This window comes from Diadema antillarum, unplaced genomic scaffold (assembly GCF_040938485.1).
Source record: "Diadema antillarum isolate AM-2024a unplaced genomic scaffold, OU_Dant_1.0 seq00000533_RagTag, whole genome shotgun sequence".
In the NCBI taxonomy this organism is placed as follows: Eukaryota; Metazoa; Echinodermata; class Echinoidea; order Diadematoida; family Diadematidae; genus Diadema; species Diadema antillarum.
This window is the reverse complement of record NW_027271484.1, coordinates 1,392,288-1,410,035: the sequence shown is the minus strand read 5'-3', so window position 1 is coordinate 1,410,035 and position 17,748 is coordinate 1,392,288. Positions and strand designations below refer to the sequence as shown.

Sequence of the window (17,748 nt, the reverse complement as noted above, 5' to 3'; positions counted from 1 at the left end):
ACAATTTCAACATATTATGAACTTATTATGATGATTTGAATGAAGCCTACATTTGGATTAAGCAAAACAAAATTCACAATCCTGAAGCTGATATAGAAGTAGTAAGACTGGAAAATATGCGTGTTCTCTCAATATGGCTGTCAGCTGACTCATAGCTGACAGTCAGGGGCAAGGCTGGGTGACAACTGGTGAGGAAGTCCTTGTGAAGAACGGTTAGACTGGGACATGTTTTCTAGCTGTCAACTTCTTATGTCTGTTGTCACATGCATGCATCAACCGAGCGAAAGAAACTGCTCCACTCTTTGAGCAATCTTGCCCTCGGATCCTATTGGGAAAGGCTGCCACTCAAGGATACCACACATGTGAAAGAGGGCCAAATGCTTCACTTTCAAGAACACATCTCCCTGTTCTCCTCTTACTGTACTTGACGGATCTCGTATGAAACAGAATTCACATGCACAAGGCAGCATGTCAGGAAGGAGGTGGAGGTGCAGGCAGCCAGGATGCAGCTAGCCAGCCAGTGAGTGATCAAACAAGTGAGGCTCACCAAGGGAAGGGTGGAAGGCCAGATCAGCATCATCGTCGTCGTCTTCTTCGCCGACGCCCCGCAAACCCCAGGACTCCTTCCTCAGCCTGTCCTCCTGTCTCAGGTGGTGCTCTGACAGGTGATGCTCCTATAAACACAAAATGTTTGCAGCGCACTGTCAAACAGCAATAGGTGGAACTGTGGAATACACATCTTTCAAATCCATAGTCTTGAATTATGATTATATGGGACAAACAAATGCATACATGTAGGTTAGATGGAGCTTTCTAATGTAAATATTATCATATGCAGTCTTGAACTGTGATTTGCAAGTGACACACAAATGCACAGGTTAGGTGGAGTTATGTAATGTAAATCTTTTTATATGCATAGTCTTGAACTGTTGCAAGAGACACACACAGACACACATGAACATACACAGACACACATGAACACACACATGCACAAAATCACTTGTAGCAGAAGCATAACCATTTTTAAAATCTCATTGGATCACAATACTGCACACAATTCCAAATTAAGTTGAAATAAGGCTGCTATATATTGTGAAGACCAAAAGATTGCTTCTATTGGAAAGAAGCAAAATACAGTTAGCACAAGTAAAACATTAATTGCATCTTGGTCATGACCAATGGAGTGCTGCTGCTGGGGGGGGGGGGGGGGGGGGGGAGATGGTAATGTGTTATACTAGAATTTTGAATATGACTGCATTGATTAGCCATACTCTATTTTCTATAATAGATTCAGTATGAATTCCTCACCTGAAGGTCTGTCTCAATGCGCTTGTAATCCTCTGCCTGCATCACTTTGTTGGGCTGGCGCCCTCTAACGGTGGCCACATCAGAAGTCGCTGTATGCAGCAGTAACACACAAAGACAGGGTTTTGACTTTACACCTTGACAGTTCATTACTTCATGAAACTCTATGAACATTTGTCACATTCTCTCTACAAGCTAAAGTGACTTGGGGGAAGTACTTAAAACTTCTAGGAAGATATTGGCCTGCTTCACTTCAAGCTAAAACAAATAATGGTACGAACAATAACAAATGGAATAATAACTTAACAAAACTAATAAAAGTATGAAATGCACAGTAGTTCAAGTTTCAGTACTGCTATCACTGGATGGGAAGACTACAACAATTTGTGGCGTCACAGTGGGACAATGATATAAAGAAAAATATAAAGAGAATTCCACAAAATTTCATTTTTTATGAAAAGTAAACATTCTTTCCTCTTGTAACTGACATATGCTGAGGGCAATATCATTCCCTCTGCCTTTTGAAAGAGGTAAGTCTGACGTAACTCTTTCATTATGCTAGAAAAATTAACATATGTTAAATTGTCTTTATGTTTTCTTTATACCGTTTTCCTCCTGTGACATCAGGAATTGTTGTTGTTTTCTCATCCAGCAATGGCTGCACCAAAACTGTAAAAATTTACAACTTTCGACTGGATTGTCTGATTATCCTCTAACTTTCACTGATATGTTCTACTAATACAATGTATTTCTACATTTACTCAATCCACATATCGTCGCTGGGGCGACAAGACCTTGTATCTGCAATTTCGGTGAAAATGGCTTTTTTGGATTAATGGTCAAATAATGGGTCAAGTGATGTCCAGTCCAAATCCCAACTGTTTTACTCCAAAAATGAAGCCACCAGGGCATGTCAAAGGAAAGGCTATCCCATTCGCCACAGTGCTTTGGCCGCCATGTTTTTTGGCTCTCCAGAACATTTGTAGATACGAGGTCTTATATATTTGGGTACCAAGCCCCTTGGAGAGAAATTGATGATTTAAGCTTGGTGATTACATGAGTTACCGACCTGGTGAGAGAAAGCCACTGAAGAGCTCCGTCAAGAGATGTACTTGCTTTGGAGACAGGAAGAAATTAATGGATGCAAGGTGGATGTCCACTTCCGCCTGACAATTAAAAAAATAATAATAATGTAACGCATACAGGGGGTTAAAGGATGATTCAGTACTTAATACCCTATCAAGCGTACTTTTGGAATTATTTGTCTCTTCCACTGGCAGGCATCAACACACCATAAACCACAGTCCAACAAAAATCTGACATTCATATCTTCTGAAGGAGCAAGAACTAGGCATTGCAATCAGAAGTGCAGATTTGGGGTAAATTTTGGTATATTCAAATAATACAAATTACTGGTAGCATCATAATTCCTGTCCATACAAGCATGTATGCACATATGAACATATGAATGTATGTAAGTTTTTCTATATCCATCTTTCATCTGTTTTTTTATCCATTAATTGATCTGTCCATCTTTCATTTACCTCTCTATGTATTTATCCTGTACTCAGAAATAAAGATGCAAAATGTCTAATATATAGGTTTCTGTCTTAAACATGCATTCCTGAGCATTGTCTTTTCATTTGCTAAGCAGAGGCTATGCATCACTGGGCTGCAGTCAAAGCTATTGAATGAAATACTAACACCCTCTTTAGACCGTACTGACTGAAATACAAACACCCACCTTAGGCCCTGCTACATGCTCATTCTGTTTGACAGTGACCTTGAGTTCTTGCTTGCCAGCGCATTCTCCAACTAGGCAAGACCCGAGGAGGTCGGCCGGAGAGTTCGTCGACCGCGGGTCGTTGAGCGCATCCATGACGCGGTGATGCTGGGGAGGCATTTCGGGAGAGGAGGCAGCATTGAGGAAGGTGCTCTGCTCCATGGCTGGGTGAGGACCGCCCACAGTCACATCTGAGGGGTAATAGCAAAGGACCGGATAAACACTGTGGAGTTTTACATGCCCCCTCATGAATAATTCACATCATCAACATCAACATCTGTATCCCATGGCAACAGAGCATGCTCAGACTTCACAATCATCTGCACCATCTCAAGTCACCACCACGGGGCATCTCTTAACTATCTGTTACGTCTCCTGCTGCTATCTTGCTGTTTCTAAGGCCAACAAGGCATAGAAAGACTAAGCTTGAACATAGAGTAAGGTAAACGTCCTATATAAATATTTGGTGCCACCTGGTAACAGAGAATGATATGACTATGTTTAATCAGGTCATCACAAATGATCTTCCAGAGGGCCAAGCCATTAATGCATGCCCAAGATGCTCTACCAGCGGCTACATGATTGATAAGGTTCATAAGTATGTGCCTCATTACTTAAATTGCAAAACTTCAAATTCAGAGGCAATGGTCTCAGACATTCCATGCAGTAGCATAGTGATATGGAAATAAAAAGACAACTGGGAGTGTGTGATACCGGTGAACACCTCACTATACCCTAATTTATTTTGTCCATTGTGATATACTAAAAAAAAGTCTCCACAAATGGGTGATATGTTAAAATCAAAAATCCATAGACTCATGCCAAACTTGTAATTCTTGAATACGCACCATCTTGCATTTTTTTCGTTGTTGCATACATACAGTTACAGTGATTTTTTTTTTCTCGAAACCTGATAGCATTGCCCATATGAAGTGTGTGTACAAAATGATGGGCAATTTTTCTGCTGTGCCCCTGCATGTACTGTACATTCTCTCCACACCTAGCATCACATGCTCATCACATGCTCATTACCTGCAGCCACACCTACATTCTCCATGGCAACTGGAGAGGATGGAGAGACCGAAGACGATGCCACCCATGCTGCCTGCCGCTGCTGCTCTGGGAACTCCTCGCAGCGGATCGTCACGCCCATCATCTGCAGGTTCTTGTTGAGGAAAGCCGCTGGTTCAAAGCGCGGCGGCTGGGAAGGGTCCACACTGCTCCCGAGGTCCCTTGCAGCAGCCCCCTGGGCCTCCTCGTCGAAGAATCTTAACCTGGTTAGAGATGGAGAGAGGGGTGAATGAAAAACCATGATAACCTCATATCTAGTCTGTATCATGCCATCATTTTACTGAAGGTGAATAAAGTACAACATTTTACAATCATTTGTGTGTGTGTGTGTGTGTGTGTGTGTGGGGGGGGTGGGGGGGGGGAATCCTCCGTCATACATATACAACTTCTTGTGACAAATGTGCCATGACAAGAGAACATGGAGGGAAAAACTGTGCAAAGTAACACCTCTTTCCAACCCTCTCATCCTTTAACTCACTTTTTTTCCCCTGGATGCTGTCTTGAACCAGTTCCATAAACACATCACGGTGGAAAAGGTCTATCATTTGCAAAGAATTTTTGACTAGGTTATGCCAATTCATGCATCAATAACAAAAAATCTAGGACAGGGTTTGAGCTGTACATCTGATTTGAATTATTTGATTACTTTGTCTGCCCTTGAGTAAGGTATCAAAGCTAACACTTGATACAGGCAGGAATCAAGGTTCAAGACCGGCCAGTTTTACATCTTGCCGATTGTTTCCTGTTTCTCCAAACCCTCACAAGAGATCAAAGTGTCCAGGGTGGTTTGATGTCAGGTTTGAATACAGTAGGTGACCGCCCAGATCTTTCTTTCTTTCTTTTTCTTTCTCCATAAATGGGTCTAAGGATTCCATCCAACCCAGTGTTTCTAATTACAACATATTTACCAGCTTTGCACTCTAGACTTCCAAGGCACCATCAAAGGGAAGGGCCCTTCTTGAAAAGCTTAGAAATATTGACATAAAAGTCAGTTTATGGTCACTAGAGGACAGTAGCTCTAGATGCAAACAGTATCATATGGGGAAGACCCTTGCTAAGAAATGGACAGGTTTTGCTTGAAATTATAACTTCAAGCAATAATTCATAATAGACATGAATACATGTATGATGATTTATCATTACCAGGATTGGTCTCAAATATCTGGCTCTGTGTAAATGGGCAATGCAAAAAAAAAACAAACAAAGAAGCAACCCCCTGCCCCCCCCCCCCCCAAAAAAAAAGCAATGGAAATTTGCTACTGGTAATATTATAATGCCAAAATTGAAATAAGTTGGATACAAAATTTGGATAAATGCTATTCCCCTAAACAACTGCCATGTTACCATAGAGAAATGAAATATATTTTTTAAAAGCTTTGAATATGAGAGACATAATATTTTAGGTTAAAAACCATTCATCTGAAATTTTATCAACAACTGCTATTCTGGCTCTCAGATATTTCATAGACACTTTGCAACAAAATTAATATTAATTTTTTCCAGATGATGATATGTCAACATCGTCAAATCAAAAATCCTTGAAATAGTTAAAAGCCCACAACAGATATTGTACCATTTTTTAAAAAACAGTTTAACAAATTTGTAACTTTTCATTGTGTCCATATTACTTGCATGTTTGTCTCTATGCCTGAATATTTACGTCTGAAGGCATCCGAGTGTATACAGTCGATCTACATATGGTCCCTTTTTAAAATGAATGGTTGCATTTGAGTACTACATGTGTAGATATAGTGTGGATTTTTTTTTTCATTGAAATCAAATGGGATATATGATATCCTATCTAACTTTGGACTTCTTAAATTCCTTGGCCAGTTTTTTTTTTTTTTTAATGCATTGTTTAGGTAACCAAACAACACCAACAAGAAGTTGGCATAAAATAAGTGTCCTGTCACATGAACTCGACCTGAATCTGGAAGTTGATTTATGAATGACCATGAGAAAGTCACAGTTCAGAGAGAAAAAAAAAACCCTCTAACTCAAAACAAAACAAAACAAAACAAAAACAATGAATACAGAGGAAAAGCTGCAATAAGCAATTCCACAGACATGTGAGTTTTAACAATCAATCATGCCTTCTCATAGGAGGAGTCTGTATTTGTTCCTCTAGAAGTCAATTACACAAGGCACGCCAATGAGGCCCACAATGCAAAGTCGAGTTCGTATTACAGCCCCACAAAGAAATATCCTTCGCAGGAAAATGAAAAGTTCCTAAATTTAGCGCCACTGTGGGATTGTCTTACATTGATCATCTCGGTACAAAGGAGACATCACTGAATGCGTCTGGACCGAAATTATTTTTAGCTTGGGTTTCTTTTTTTAAGGAATACATTTTCCCACCCTTTTTGGTGCAATTTCTGATTTCATTCCCAGTTTACGCATGTCAACGGCCAAATAAACTCACAACCCTACAAAAAGCTCACTGAGGTCATTTGAGGACAAGAGATCTGGATATGATAAGGGAGCTGAAAGACATAATTTCATTATTAGAATAGGTAAGTGTCTAGTAAGTCCCCTCCTCCCTCTTCAAAAAAGAAAAAGAAAAAAGAAAAAACAAAGAGTATCCCCATGTCATGGATGATTAAAACCTTGATAGCACAGCTATGACTTTGTGATCATATTTGTAAGAGGTATAAACTGTCTTGACTCAAGGCAATTCATTAGATTTTTATTTTTCTTTTCAATGTTAGCGCAAGCAAAAGTAATTGCGTATTACTCAGACAACTACTGGTATACATATCTGGCAGAGTACTGTGCAACGTTGGGTTTCACTTTGTGAACATCACAATATTCCACAGCCGTCTTGAGATATGATAATGATGGACAAGCATAAACATACATCCGGTGCACAGTAAAGCAATTTCTCAAATCAATATTAATCACACCCTCATGACTTTGTCATTGCTCATCCTGATACAAGTAAATAACAACACTATGCAGTTGTTTTTATTTTCAATGTATCATTATTCATAGTCCATATCACTGAAAAAGGCATGTTTCAAAATGCAAACTTAACCATAACAGAATTAAGAGTCTGACTTCATAGTTCGCCAGGATTGCAAACTTGTGACATACTGAAAAAAAAAGATTAATATGATAGGGTACAGCTTCCTTATAACATTTCAAATGAAATGCCACTCCCCCTTTGCATCCTTCATCCCTGTCATCCTTTCTTTTCCCCTTCTCTCAACATCCCCCCCCCCCCTCCTCTTCCTCCTGCCCTAGCACCTCCCCTCCTCATTCCGGTCCCCACTTGCCACCAAAGCTTCAGAGGGCTGTCGACCACCCAGAGGGCTCCGCAGATTTCATTTACAGTCTGTGAAACAACATGTTTGGTATTCTTTGGCTGGTGGGGTACAATTGTTGTTTGTGGATTTTGCCCAAGGGGATGCCTACAGATAGGCGGGGGATCACAAAGCGCTTGTCCTTCACCCATTTCTATTGCACTGATTGCCGGAAAAATACCTCATAATCACCTCCCATCGGTGACAGCTCATCCAAACAGAGCGGGTAAGAATGGGAACAATGAAATTAAAAAGCCCCGCTCACGAAAACAAAGGGGCTGGGGTAAAAATTCTCATGTTCGGCTCCTCTGAAACGCATTGTGTAACACCGTGGCAGGCTCATTTCGGCCTTCAGAGTGTAGAGTACATCTTTGTTCCAGCAAACATACCAGACTCTTTTCACCAGTTTCTCATGATCACGTTCACGACCAATCCAAGTTGTACTTCATGGCCACAGTTTGTACTCCCCTCTGCTTTGACATCAGGAGCTCTTGCCAGAAATTTCTTTTTCCCCCCTTTTTGCTTCTTTTCTCTCTTCAGGGAAGTGGGGGAAACAATTTTATATTCTTCCTCCTTTCTTTTGTGGGGGTGGGAAATAGGAATGACCTTGGGTCTGCGGTGCTATAAAGTACTTCTCAATGACACTGTTGATGCCAAGAAAACCAGCCTGGGGACACATGAAATAAAAGAGAGCCTTAATGACGTATTCTAATCTCCTATAAATGACATTTCATTGAAGTCTCCATTTCACATATCAAAAAAAAGTTGGGTCAAGTTCGAGTTGGGAGCTGAGCAGCATCCTCCAACTGAATGCCATCCCACCGAATCGCTGTCCTTCGTCGGCTAATCCCATTGTTCATCACACACATTCCAAATCTTTTCACACATTCCAAGCTGATCACGTTCAAGGATTACGGTAGCAATCTACAAAACCCCGCGAACTGTGAGATTCTATGGAAAAGCATATTCATCAAATGGCCCGACATGAAAAGTGCAAATATATGTAAACATCCCGTGACATGACTTGCCACAAGAAAATGAAACACAAGAAAATGAAACACAAATATGATATATATGCCAATGAAGCAATCTACAAAACCCCGCGAACTGTGAGATTCTATGGAAAAGCATATTCATCAAATGGCCCGACATGAAAAGTGCAAATATATGTAAACATCCCGTGACATGACTTGCCACAAGAAAATGAAACACAAATATGATATATATGCCAATGAAGGCTTCCTGCTAGAACTTTTATGCCTGTGTTAACAAGACTGATCATGTCATCTTTGCAAGCTCAGTTTTATATATCGACAGTATTAATGCTTTAAACAAAGATTCAACTTTTGGAACTTCTTGTCCATCTTCACTTTAAACCTTTAGCGATGAATCCAGGTGGATAGGTACCAATGTCATCACCTGATGTATTTCTCTATACCCAGGTATAAGTATGATATGCTTGTCCATGACAATGTGTGCAATCAACAGATCAGCTACAGCTGTATCAACAATTTAAATTAGGTAAGATGAAATGGTTTCAAACGAGCATATAAAGATCATCTTATGAGTTTGTATTCTTCCCGTTACTGATTTGTTTGAATGTTACTTTTATAATGTTATCTACTTTCTGTGATCGTACGGTTGTGTCTGTGTTTTGTGTCCTTCTTAATGTGATATTTTGTAATTCCGAGGTTAACGAGTCATAAGACTTTAAAGTTTTTTTTTGTTGATCCCCATTCACATGAAATATGTTCTTTAAGTTTGTAGTATGTGTCTTTGTACTTTTATGTATTTTATGATAAATGAAATAAACTGAACTGAACTGAAACCGATGCACACCACAGTTGACACATCAGCTTGTCTTTACACTATAAATCAACCTTTCATTAGCCAATCAATATAGCTGGATTATTTGCTATAATTCCTTATAAACCGAACTAACCTTACACCTTTGTATATATCATCATAGACTGCAATTTCGAAACTTATTTCAACTTTTTGCTTGACGTGTTGGCCCCACTCCCCTCCCCCCAAAAAACAAACAAAAAAACAAAAAAACAAACAGACAAACGATATGTACAAGCGTAATGCTGAGATAATGAAGACATTTGCTAACGACTATCACATTCCTGATTGCTCAAGATTTTCTGTATTGTTTGTACCAGTAGGCAGAAGACCACACCAGTTCGATAGTTCTGTAAGTACTTGATCATTCAAACGCATCAGTCAAACAATCCTTTAAGCTGAACATGGGCAATATGGGAATGTACACAATGAAATTAACAATTCTCGGAAGCTGCTCTGTGGGCAGGTATGCAAGATAACCATCAAGCTTGAGTTTGTCTCATCACAGTCACAAAATGATTGAACATGGCTGTCGGTGGTTTGTGGAGGTTGTAATCTGAACATGAAATAGCTGGCTCCACATCAAACTCTAACATCATCTCTCTTTTCTCTCTCTCTCATCGCTTTGAGTCACATCAATCACTCACTTCAATACCTGCTCAACAGTGTTATCACAGTCAGATTCCCACAGACCTGCATCTTACTGGGGGGAGGGGAAAGACCCATTTCATGGTGGGATCTGGTAGGGGATGGGGGCGGGGTACACAATTGTTTGGGTACCACATTTTTCACTGGCGAGCATTCACCTTCCGATCATCATACAAGCATGGACATAATCATACATGCCCTCAAGCTCAAGGTCACTAGAGGACGGATTCAAGGAGTGCCATGGAGTTTAAGCAAGGGTGGCTCGGCCGGGAGAAAAACCTCACAGAAATCTTCCACTACACTTGCTTCCAAAAACGTTGGTTGATGCACAAGGGAGGGAAAAACATTGACCTCCCATTGGGAAGGAGAAAGAAAAAAAAAAAGCAGACAGAAAGAACAGTCCACACTGTCTAAGATAACCATACAACAATAACATACAATATCTAACACTATCAAGACACATTGAAGCTTGATTACTTGTATCTTGTCATGAAAAGTTCAAATATATATATATATTTTTTACATAATACAACCTCGACCCATATGTACAAGTTGTAACATCGATAACAATGCAACAATCTTGTCTATCTTGTTTTAAGTAGCACACTAACAAATCACATATTGTCATTAATGTGCTATTCAGATTTAGAAGCTATGACAACATTTGATTTGAAGATTTTTATTTCTTTTTAAGGCAGTTTGTAATGTTCATTCAAGGACAACTGAAAATACAAAATGCCCTTCGAAACAATGCAACAATTGCCACTTCCAATGGAAGGGGGGGGGGGATGATGAATGAAGTTTGATTGATAGTACAACCTGTGATTAATCAATGTATAGCTTAAAACAAGATTCATGAATGCTGATTTTCTTTTTTTCGCACGTGAGCTTACCTCTCTATGTGCACCTCCAGAGCAATACCAGTGCTTGACCCCTGTGGAACGTGTTCCAGCCTCACGACAGTGTCTATCAATGTCACTTCCACCCGCATCAGGACTACAAGGGAATAAAAAAAAAGGAACAAATAAAGCAAACAATAACTCTCCATGCTAATTTCAATCACAATCTTTACAACTCAAGCTCATGTACATGATTAGGCCATCTACTGTAACAACATTCTCTCATTTAAAAAAAAACTAGAAATGTCGCTTTGGCGACTGGTATGCCTCCGCCATAATGCATGATTTTCCCAATAGGTCTAGATAGTACATGTGGACAATGTGTGATTACATTTTCACAAAATTGGCAAAATATTGAAATGACAAGTTTGTCACAAATGTGTTGAATGTTCACCTTCCTTGACCTAGGTTTAATTGGATGAATAGGAGAGCATGTATCTAGGGATTTAAGGACTTTTAACTTCACTTTGACCCATTCATACATTTAGGCATTGAGCAATTTTCAAGGTACAGGTGTGGAGAAAAAGTGCAATTTCTGAATTGAATAGTAAATTGTTACCATTTTCATCTGGCCCTTGACCCTAAAATTCATTTAAGATAATCACTTTCAGGTAGAACATGCATAATATGTACTAAGTTTCAAGATAACTTGAGCCACTTCCGAGATATGGAGGAAAAAGTTAGTTCAGCACTTTCACTTGATCTTTGACCTTTTGACCTTTGAGGCAAAAACAGAAGGAAAAAAAACTTTCCAGAGAATTTCTATTAGGTTACACATGCATACACCAAGTGTAAAAAAAAAATAACCCTGCTGGCATTGCATAAATATGAGGGAAATAGTAAAATTGTGAAGTGTTGCACTTGACCTTTGACCCCTGACCTTTGACCCCATGAACCCTACATTCTCTAGATAATCACTTCCAGTCAGTACATGTATATACTATGTTCCATGAAGATACCTTGAACAATTTTCCAAGGTACGGAGAAAAAAAAGAAGTTTTAATATTTTTACTTGACCTTTTGACCGTTGACCTTTGACCTCATGACCCAAACTTTCACCAGAGAATTTTAATTGGGTAATACATGTATACACTAAGTTTCAAGAAAATATCTTCAGGCATTCAATAGATATGGTGGAAATAGTCACATTTTATGTATTTGACCCTGACCTTTTGACCTTTGACCTCATGACCCAAACTTTCACCAGAGAATCTTAATTGGGTAATACATGTATACACTAAGTTTCAAGAAAATATCTTCAGGCATTCAATAGATATGGTGGAAATAGTGAAATTTTATGTATTTGACCTTGACCTTTGTGCACCCAAAAGTTGATAGGCACAACTTCACCCCCTAATACACATACATGCCAAGTTTCATTAGGATACCTCAACAGGTTTTGATAGTTACCTTGTCCACAAAATTCATTACGGACAGACGGAAGGACGGACGGACGGAAGGATGGACGGACGGACAGACGGACGGACGGACGGACGGACAACCCGAAAACATAATGCCTCCGGCACCACTTCGTGGCGGAGGCATAAAAAAAAAAAAATATGGTGCATATTCTGGATATGTAGATCTGCAAACTTCTTATCATACTACGGGAAGTTTTCAGATTAACTCTTTTAACATAAATCCCTTAACAAATCTAATGATATCCATGAATTGATCCTGTAAGAGTCATTGGAAAAACAAACAAACTTACTTTCAAATAAGAAACCTCTTCATGAGCACAGATATATAAATGCATTACTGTGACACTTTTGACTACATGAAGTGACCAAAGTATCTTGCAGTTGTAAGGATATAGAAATAATGTGTCATACGGATATTTAGTCATGTGATGATGACCATCACTTTCTTACATGTCTGTAACCAGAAAAGTTTGCTACAAATGCACCCACAAATGCCCTCTGACTGCAGAGGTATGAGCATGAAAATCTTTCAACTTCACAAAATACACTGTATTCTACTAAATGGTAGGCTGTGGAAAGGTCTGCATTATTTTTTTTTTCTAAAATAATATAAACCCCTCCAAAAAAGTTTGGAAATTTGAATTTGATCAATAATTTCTCATTTTTCCTTAGAAATAATTTATTTGTGCTTAATACCACACAAAGATTGTTTAATTCTCTTTAAAATGATACCATACTTGTTATGATTATCGTATACATGGAGGTGCAGTGCTTACAAATATGAGGTAAAGTCAGAATTTAAAAGCTGCAAAATGGCCCAATTTTTGACGTCCCTAATAGAGTTTCCTCGTTATGAGTGAGTTCCCCATTGTTTCTTTGGTGTTCATTTACTATAACATCAGCATTTTTATGGAGTGAAACATGTATGCGTTCAACCAAACAGATACACAAACAAACAAACACACACACACACACACACACACACACACACACACACACAAACAATCATTACTCAAACCATTTCATCTCACAGAACCTCGCCACATTAACCACAACAAAGACATAAAGAAGTGAAATGGCATGGTCTTGGTTTTATTGGAGTTTCATCTTTATTTTGTCTTCATTTTGTTGTTATTTTGGTCTTTACTTTATGTTTACTTTGTCTTTATAATTGTCAATGAACATGATCGGGGCTCAGTATCTGGTGGACGACCCAAGTGCTTGCACCATCGGCTGGCACCGTGTCCTCATGCTGTTGATTAGCTTCATGATTCGCTGCTGAGGAATGGCATTCCACTATCTGACGGAGTCCTGCCAATGTCGTTGCATTTGTGACCCTCTTCCCCACAGCTCAGCCAAGTTGATCCCAAAGATGTTCTATGGGGTTGAGGTAGGGGCTGCATGCAGGCCAGTCCATTCTAGTGATGTCCTCTCTCTCGAGAAAGTTGTGCACAAGTCTCGCTCTATGTGGTCTTGTGTTGTCATCTTTTTGAAGCATCTCAGCAGACAATTTGCCCTATGGCGCGGGCTTTTTGAACATTGCCTACACGTGGCATGATGTACAGCCATAAAACTTGATGAGCTATCAAAATTGCCTGGAATGGCACCACTGAAAACATGAATGTGAAGTTAAGATGTCTATTGAAATTTGCCTTCATGGCTGACCAGTTGAGAACAAAAGACATAACACAAAAGAACATGTTCTCCATTTACTCTTCACGACCATTCTCATTCATAAGGACCATTCTTGTTCATTTTGCAGCTTTTCAATGCAGACCTTATCAGACATTTTTTAGTACAGCCCTTTACTTGATAGCATAATCATAATGAGTAGGATATCATTTCAAAGAGAATTTAATAATCTTTCCATTGATATCAAGCATGTATTGTATAGTGCTAACAAACTGGAGAAATTTACAACTGAAGTCAGATTTCCAAACTTTTTTTTGAGGAGTCTATATAATGTCTAAATACTTGTTGATGACAGTTCTGTCAAGTCATAATAAACCGCAATTTACACTTTATTCATCTAATATACCAAACTGCATTTGATTTCATCTTATGTGATTCCCAAATAACTGATGTATATCATTGCACTATATATATATTTTTTGCTCATATTTTCTACTGAAATAAAAAGGACAAGGGGGCTTTAACATTCACACAATATAAATCACACTCTCTGTGCCCACAGGACATGAATATTGCTTTAATACAGTCTCAGCGAAAAGAAGAAAAAGACAGATTCTGCCAATCCATTCATTTCCTTACCTGCCCTTCTTTTTTTCTCCCTCCTACCCCACCCCCTTCTCTCTCTCTCTCTATACACCTGTCTTGTATCCTGCAATACACTTTTGTTCCATCACTGCAGTGTTTGCCCCGCCTTCCTGTTACCACCTTCCCCAGGTCCCAGGGTACATTGACCTTGAGTGAATGAGAGCACTTGAGCGCACATGACATGAGATTAACACTGTGTGCTTACACAGCTCGCAGGCCGCCTGTCCATCTCCGACTAAATGGAAATCCTTGAGTTATATCCACTTTTCACAAATGTTTTATTATTCATGGTCTAATAATTTGATGTAAATACAGTTCCTTTGCTTCTGCCGGATTTTCCAAGCTTTAGAAGAAAACAATGGTGTAATCCACGTCGGTACATGCAGAAAAGGCACCAAGCAAATAACATGTGGACATATCAAATATTAGTCAACTATTCTTTACTTTTAAAGCATGGAACATCAAGACTACCACAAAGAGAAGGAAATAGGTTCTAATAATTGAAAAGGCTGATTACAGGTAAGGAGGGTGTACTACCCATTAGACAAACAGAAATATCACTGTAAGTATTTCTTTCAAAATACAGTAAACCTCGGATAAGTCGACGTCGAGTGAGTCGAAAATCACTTAACTCGAAGCAAAATAAAAAGTCCCGATTTTTCCCCATGTACTTTTCTCTAAGAAATATTCGGATAAGCCGAAGTACGAGAGTCGAATTTCGGCTGTGTCGAAGTAAAACATTCAGTCCCTTTAGTACGAAATACACGTAGTTTACATCACTTGAGCCGAAGGAGATTTCTCTGGCATTCTCATTACATTTAGAGGAGAACAAAAAAATTGGCATGTCGCAGAACCCCGTCCCTGACCTGCTGCAGGTACGGTAAGCATGCACACTCACCGTACCGCTCGCACGCGCTGTCGAATACGTATACACGTACACATGTATACATGTATACACACAGCACATCAATCCATACTTTATCCATACACACAGCACATCCATACTAAATTTATCCATGTCAAGCCAGAACTCTTTGGTCAACCAATCGCTGCTTTAATATTTTAGTGACAGGTCAAGTGGGCGGAGCTTGTTAGTGCGTGCCCGGCTGGCTGTATAGTTTTGTTCAATGGAGGTGGGATGGGCCTGGGAGAGTGTCTAAGGGTAGGTTGACAGAGATGGCTACCTTTGTTGCACCATAGACATAGCACATGCACATTGCCACGTTAGCTCAGACATTCTCAGAACTACGTTTAACTACTAGTACAGGTATTGATACAAATTCCATGTTCAAGTTAGAACAAAATAAGAACATTATCTTCAAGAACAGACAAATTTGAATGCAAACACACACACGAACGCACACACACACACACACACAACACACATGCATGCGAATGTACTATGATACATGTACATCACTGTGAGTCGAAAAAATATCGACTCTCGCGAGAGTCGAAGTTCACTTAAGTCGATGCATTTTTGTCAGTCCCGAGAGCTTCGACTCATGCGAGGTTTACTGTATATCAGCCATACTGAAAATGTTATAACATAAATATCTCATGCACACAAGGCCAATGTAAAGCCATACACTGATTATATTTAGCTACTGCACGCCTGCAGCAATATGCACGCTTCCCTTTCTATTACGCCAAAGTTGATGAACAATCATGAATGTCAAACTGTAATATAAAGACAAACACTGTTCTCTTCTCATATTACTCAGAGAGACAACTACAATGTAGTATCAATCTTGAAAACCTGAATGTCGTTCTAAAGTCTCTGGACTATTTTTATCACCCAAGCCTCTTCCTCCAAGGACTGACTGAGGACATATCCAAGGATTACACCATGCTGAGTGTGACGTAATCCCCTGCAAGACACATCCTGCGTACATTGTATTCATTCATCTTCTTTAACATGAACGTGCGGGGGAAAAGCCCTGAGAGATCTCGCTGTGGATCTACACCACAACAGACTTAGGTCATCTACAGGTCATCCCATGCCAAAGAAGGGGGGAAAAAAACACACCATTCAACTCTAATCCCACCATGGTAATAAAGGGATGTAACCAGAAATTGAGACTCAAAGAAGGGCCAAGTCAGTTATCATCAATTTCCTCATTTGATACACATCCATCTTATTGACATCCTATAAACTTTCCATGTTCATATATGAGTTGTGAACAACATGCAGCAAATGGAGTATCTTGTGGTAATAAACTCAACTACATTGTATGTGGACTAGGTATATATGATGGGATGACAACCTAATTCCCATTAACTAACTTTATCTCGATCCAGGGATTTGTTTCTTTTCTCCTTTATATTTCTTAAACTTTCATCATATTCAGATGACCAAATTTTAATCTAATACATGCTTCCATAACATAACAAATGCCAAAGTACACATGTAAGTATACCTGGCAACCTTCCCACTGTGTCCGTGCCCATGCAGTGGTTGGTAAAAGAACACTTGTATTGACTTCTATTCTGCATGAATGTGGAATGCAAATCATATTCATGACAAAAGGATCACCTCACCAATCATTTCAAAGGGCAAGCAGGTCAAAGATGTAAATGGGGAACAGATTTCTCCTCATCAGTTCCTCTCTAATCTTCTTTTTCTGCCTCCCCCCCCCCAAAAAAAAATGTTCACTCCTTTGATCACTTGCAGATCTCCCGCATCAACTACATAACACTGTCAAAATCATATTGATCATAAAAAACATTGTTTTTCAACAGCAATGACACCAAAACAGATTGGTGAAAACTTTGAGCCATAATGCAATGGCAACAGGCTTGTTGTAATACACTTAAATAAAATTAATAAACATGTTATGCATATAGAGTGGTCCAGCATTCTCACACCTGCCACCCCTGAAATTCAGGAAAAAGGATGAATGTATGAAAATAGGACAAACATAGGAAATATTCATCCATCTCCCAGACATCACTATTAGCATGTATTCACAAAACAATGGGAATACAAGGTTACATACAGCTTCTTCTTTCCTGACAAAAACTGGGATCATATCAAGCAGGAATAGTCAGCATGTAGGTTATATGCATTCTGATAAAACTGGGAAGCCGCAGACCGAAAAGTTTGGGACAATATTTCCTCATCTGTGATCCTGGGCGTTGTCACCCCACCCTCATTGTGTTCATCCATCTCCAGTTGTCAATCATTCCTAAATGAT

The 17,748-nt window shown here is 39.4% G+C and overlaps 1 protein-coding gene across 1 annotated transcript in view; it reads right to left on the bottom strand.

Annotated features, from left to right (window-relative positions):
- The window catches only part of LOC139734619 (autophagy-related protein 2 homolog B-like), a 70,067-nt gene that overhangs the window by 31,015 nt on the left and 21,304 nt on the right, over nucleotides 1-17,748 (bottom strand). Inside the window, exons 4-9 of the mRNA XM_071645403.1 lie at nucleotides 10,848-10,950; nucleotides 4,121-4,362; nucleotides 3,050-3,279; nucleotides 2,375-2,471; nucleotides 1,309-1,397; nucleotides 548-674 (exon numbers count right to left, since the gene is read on the bottom strand). Coding sequence (XP_071501504.1) covers nucleotides 548-674; nucleotides 1,309-1,397; nucleotides 2,375-2,471; nucleotides 3,050-3,279; nucleotides 4,121-4,362; nucleotides 10,848-10,950 — 888 coding nt within the window. The remainder of the gene's footprint in view (nucleotides 1-547; nucleotides 675-1,308; nucleotides 1,398-2,374; nucleotides 2,472-3,049; nucleotides 3,280-4,120; nucleotides 4,363-10,847; nucleotides 10,951-17,748) is intronic.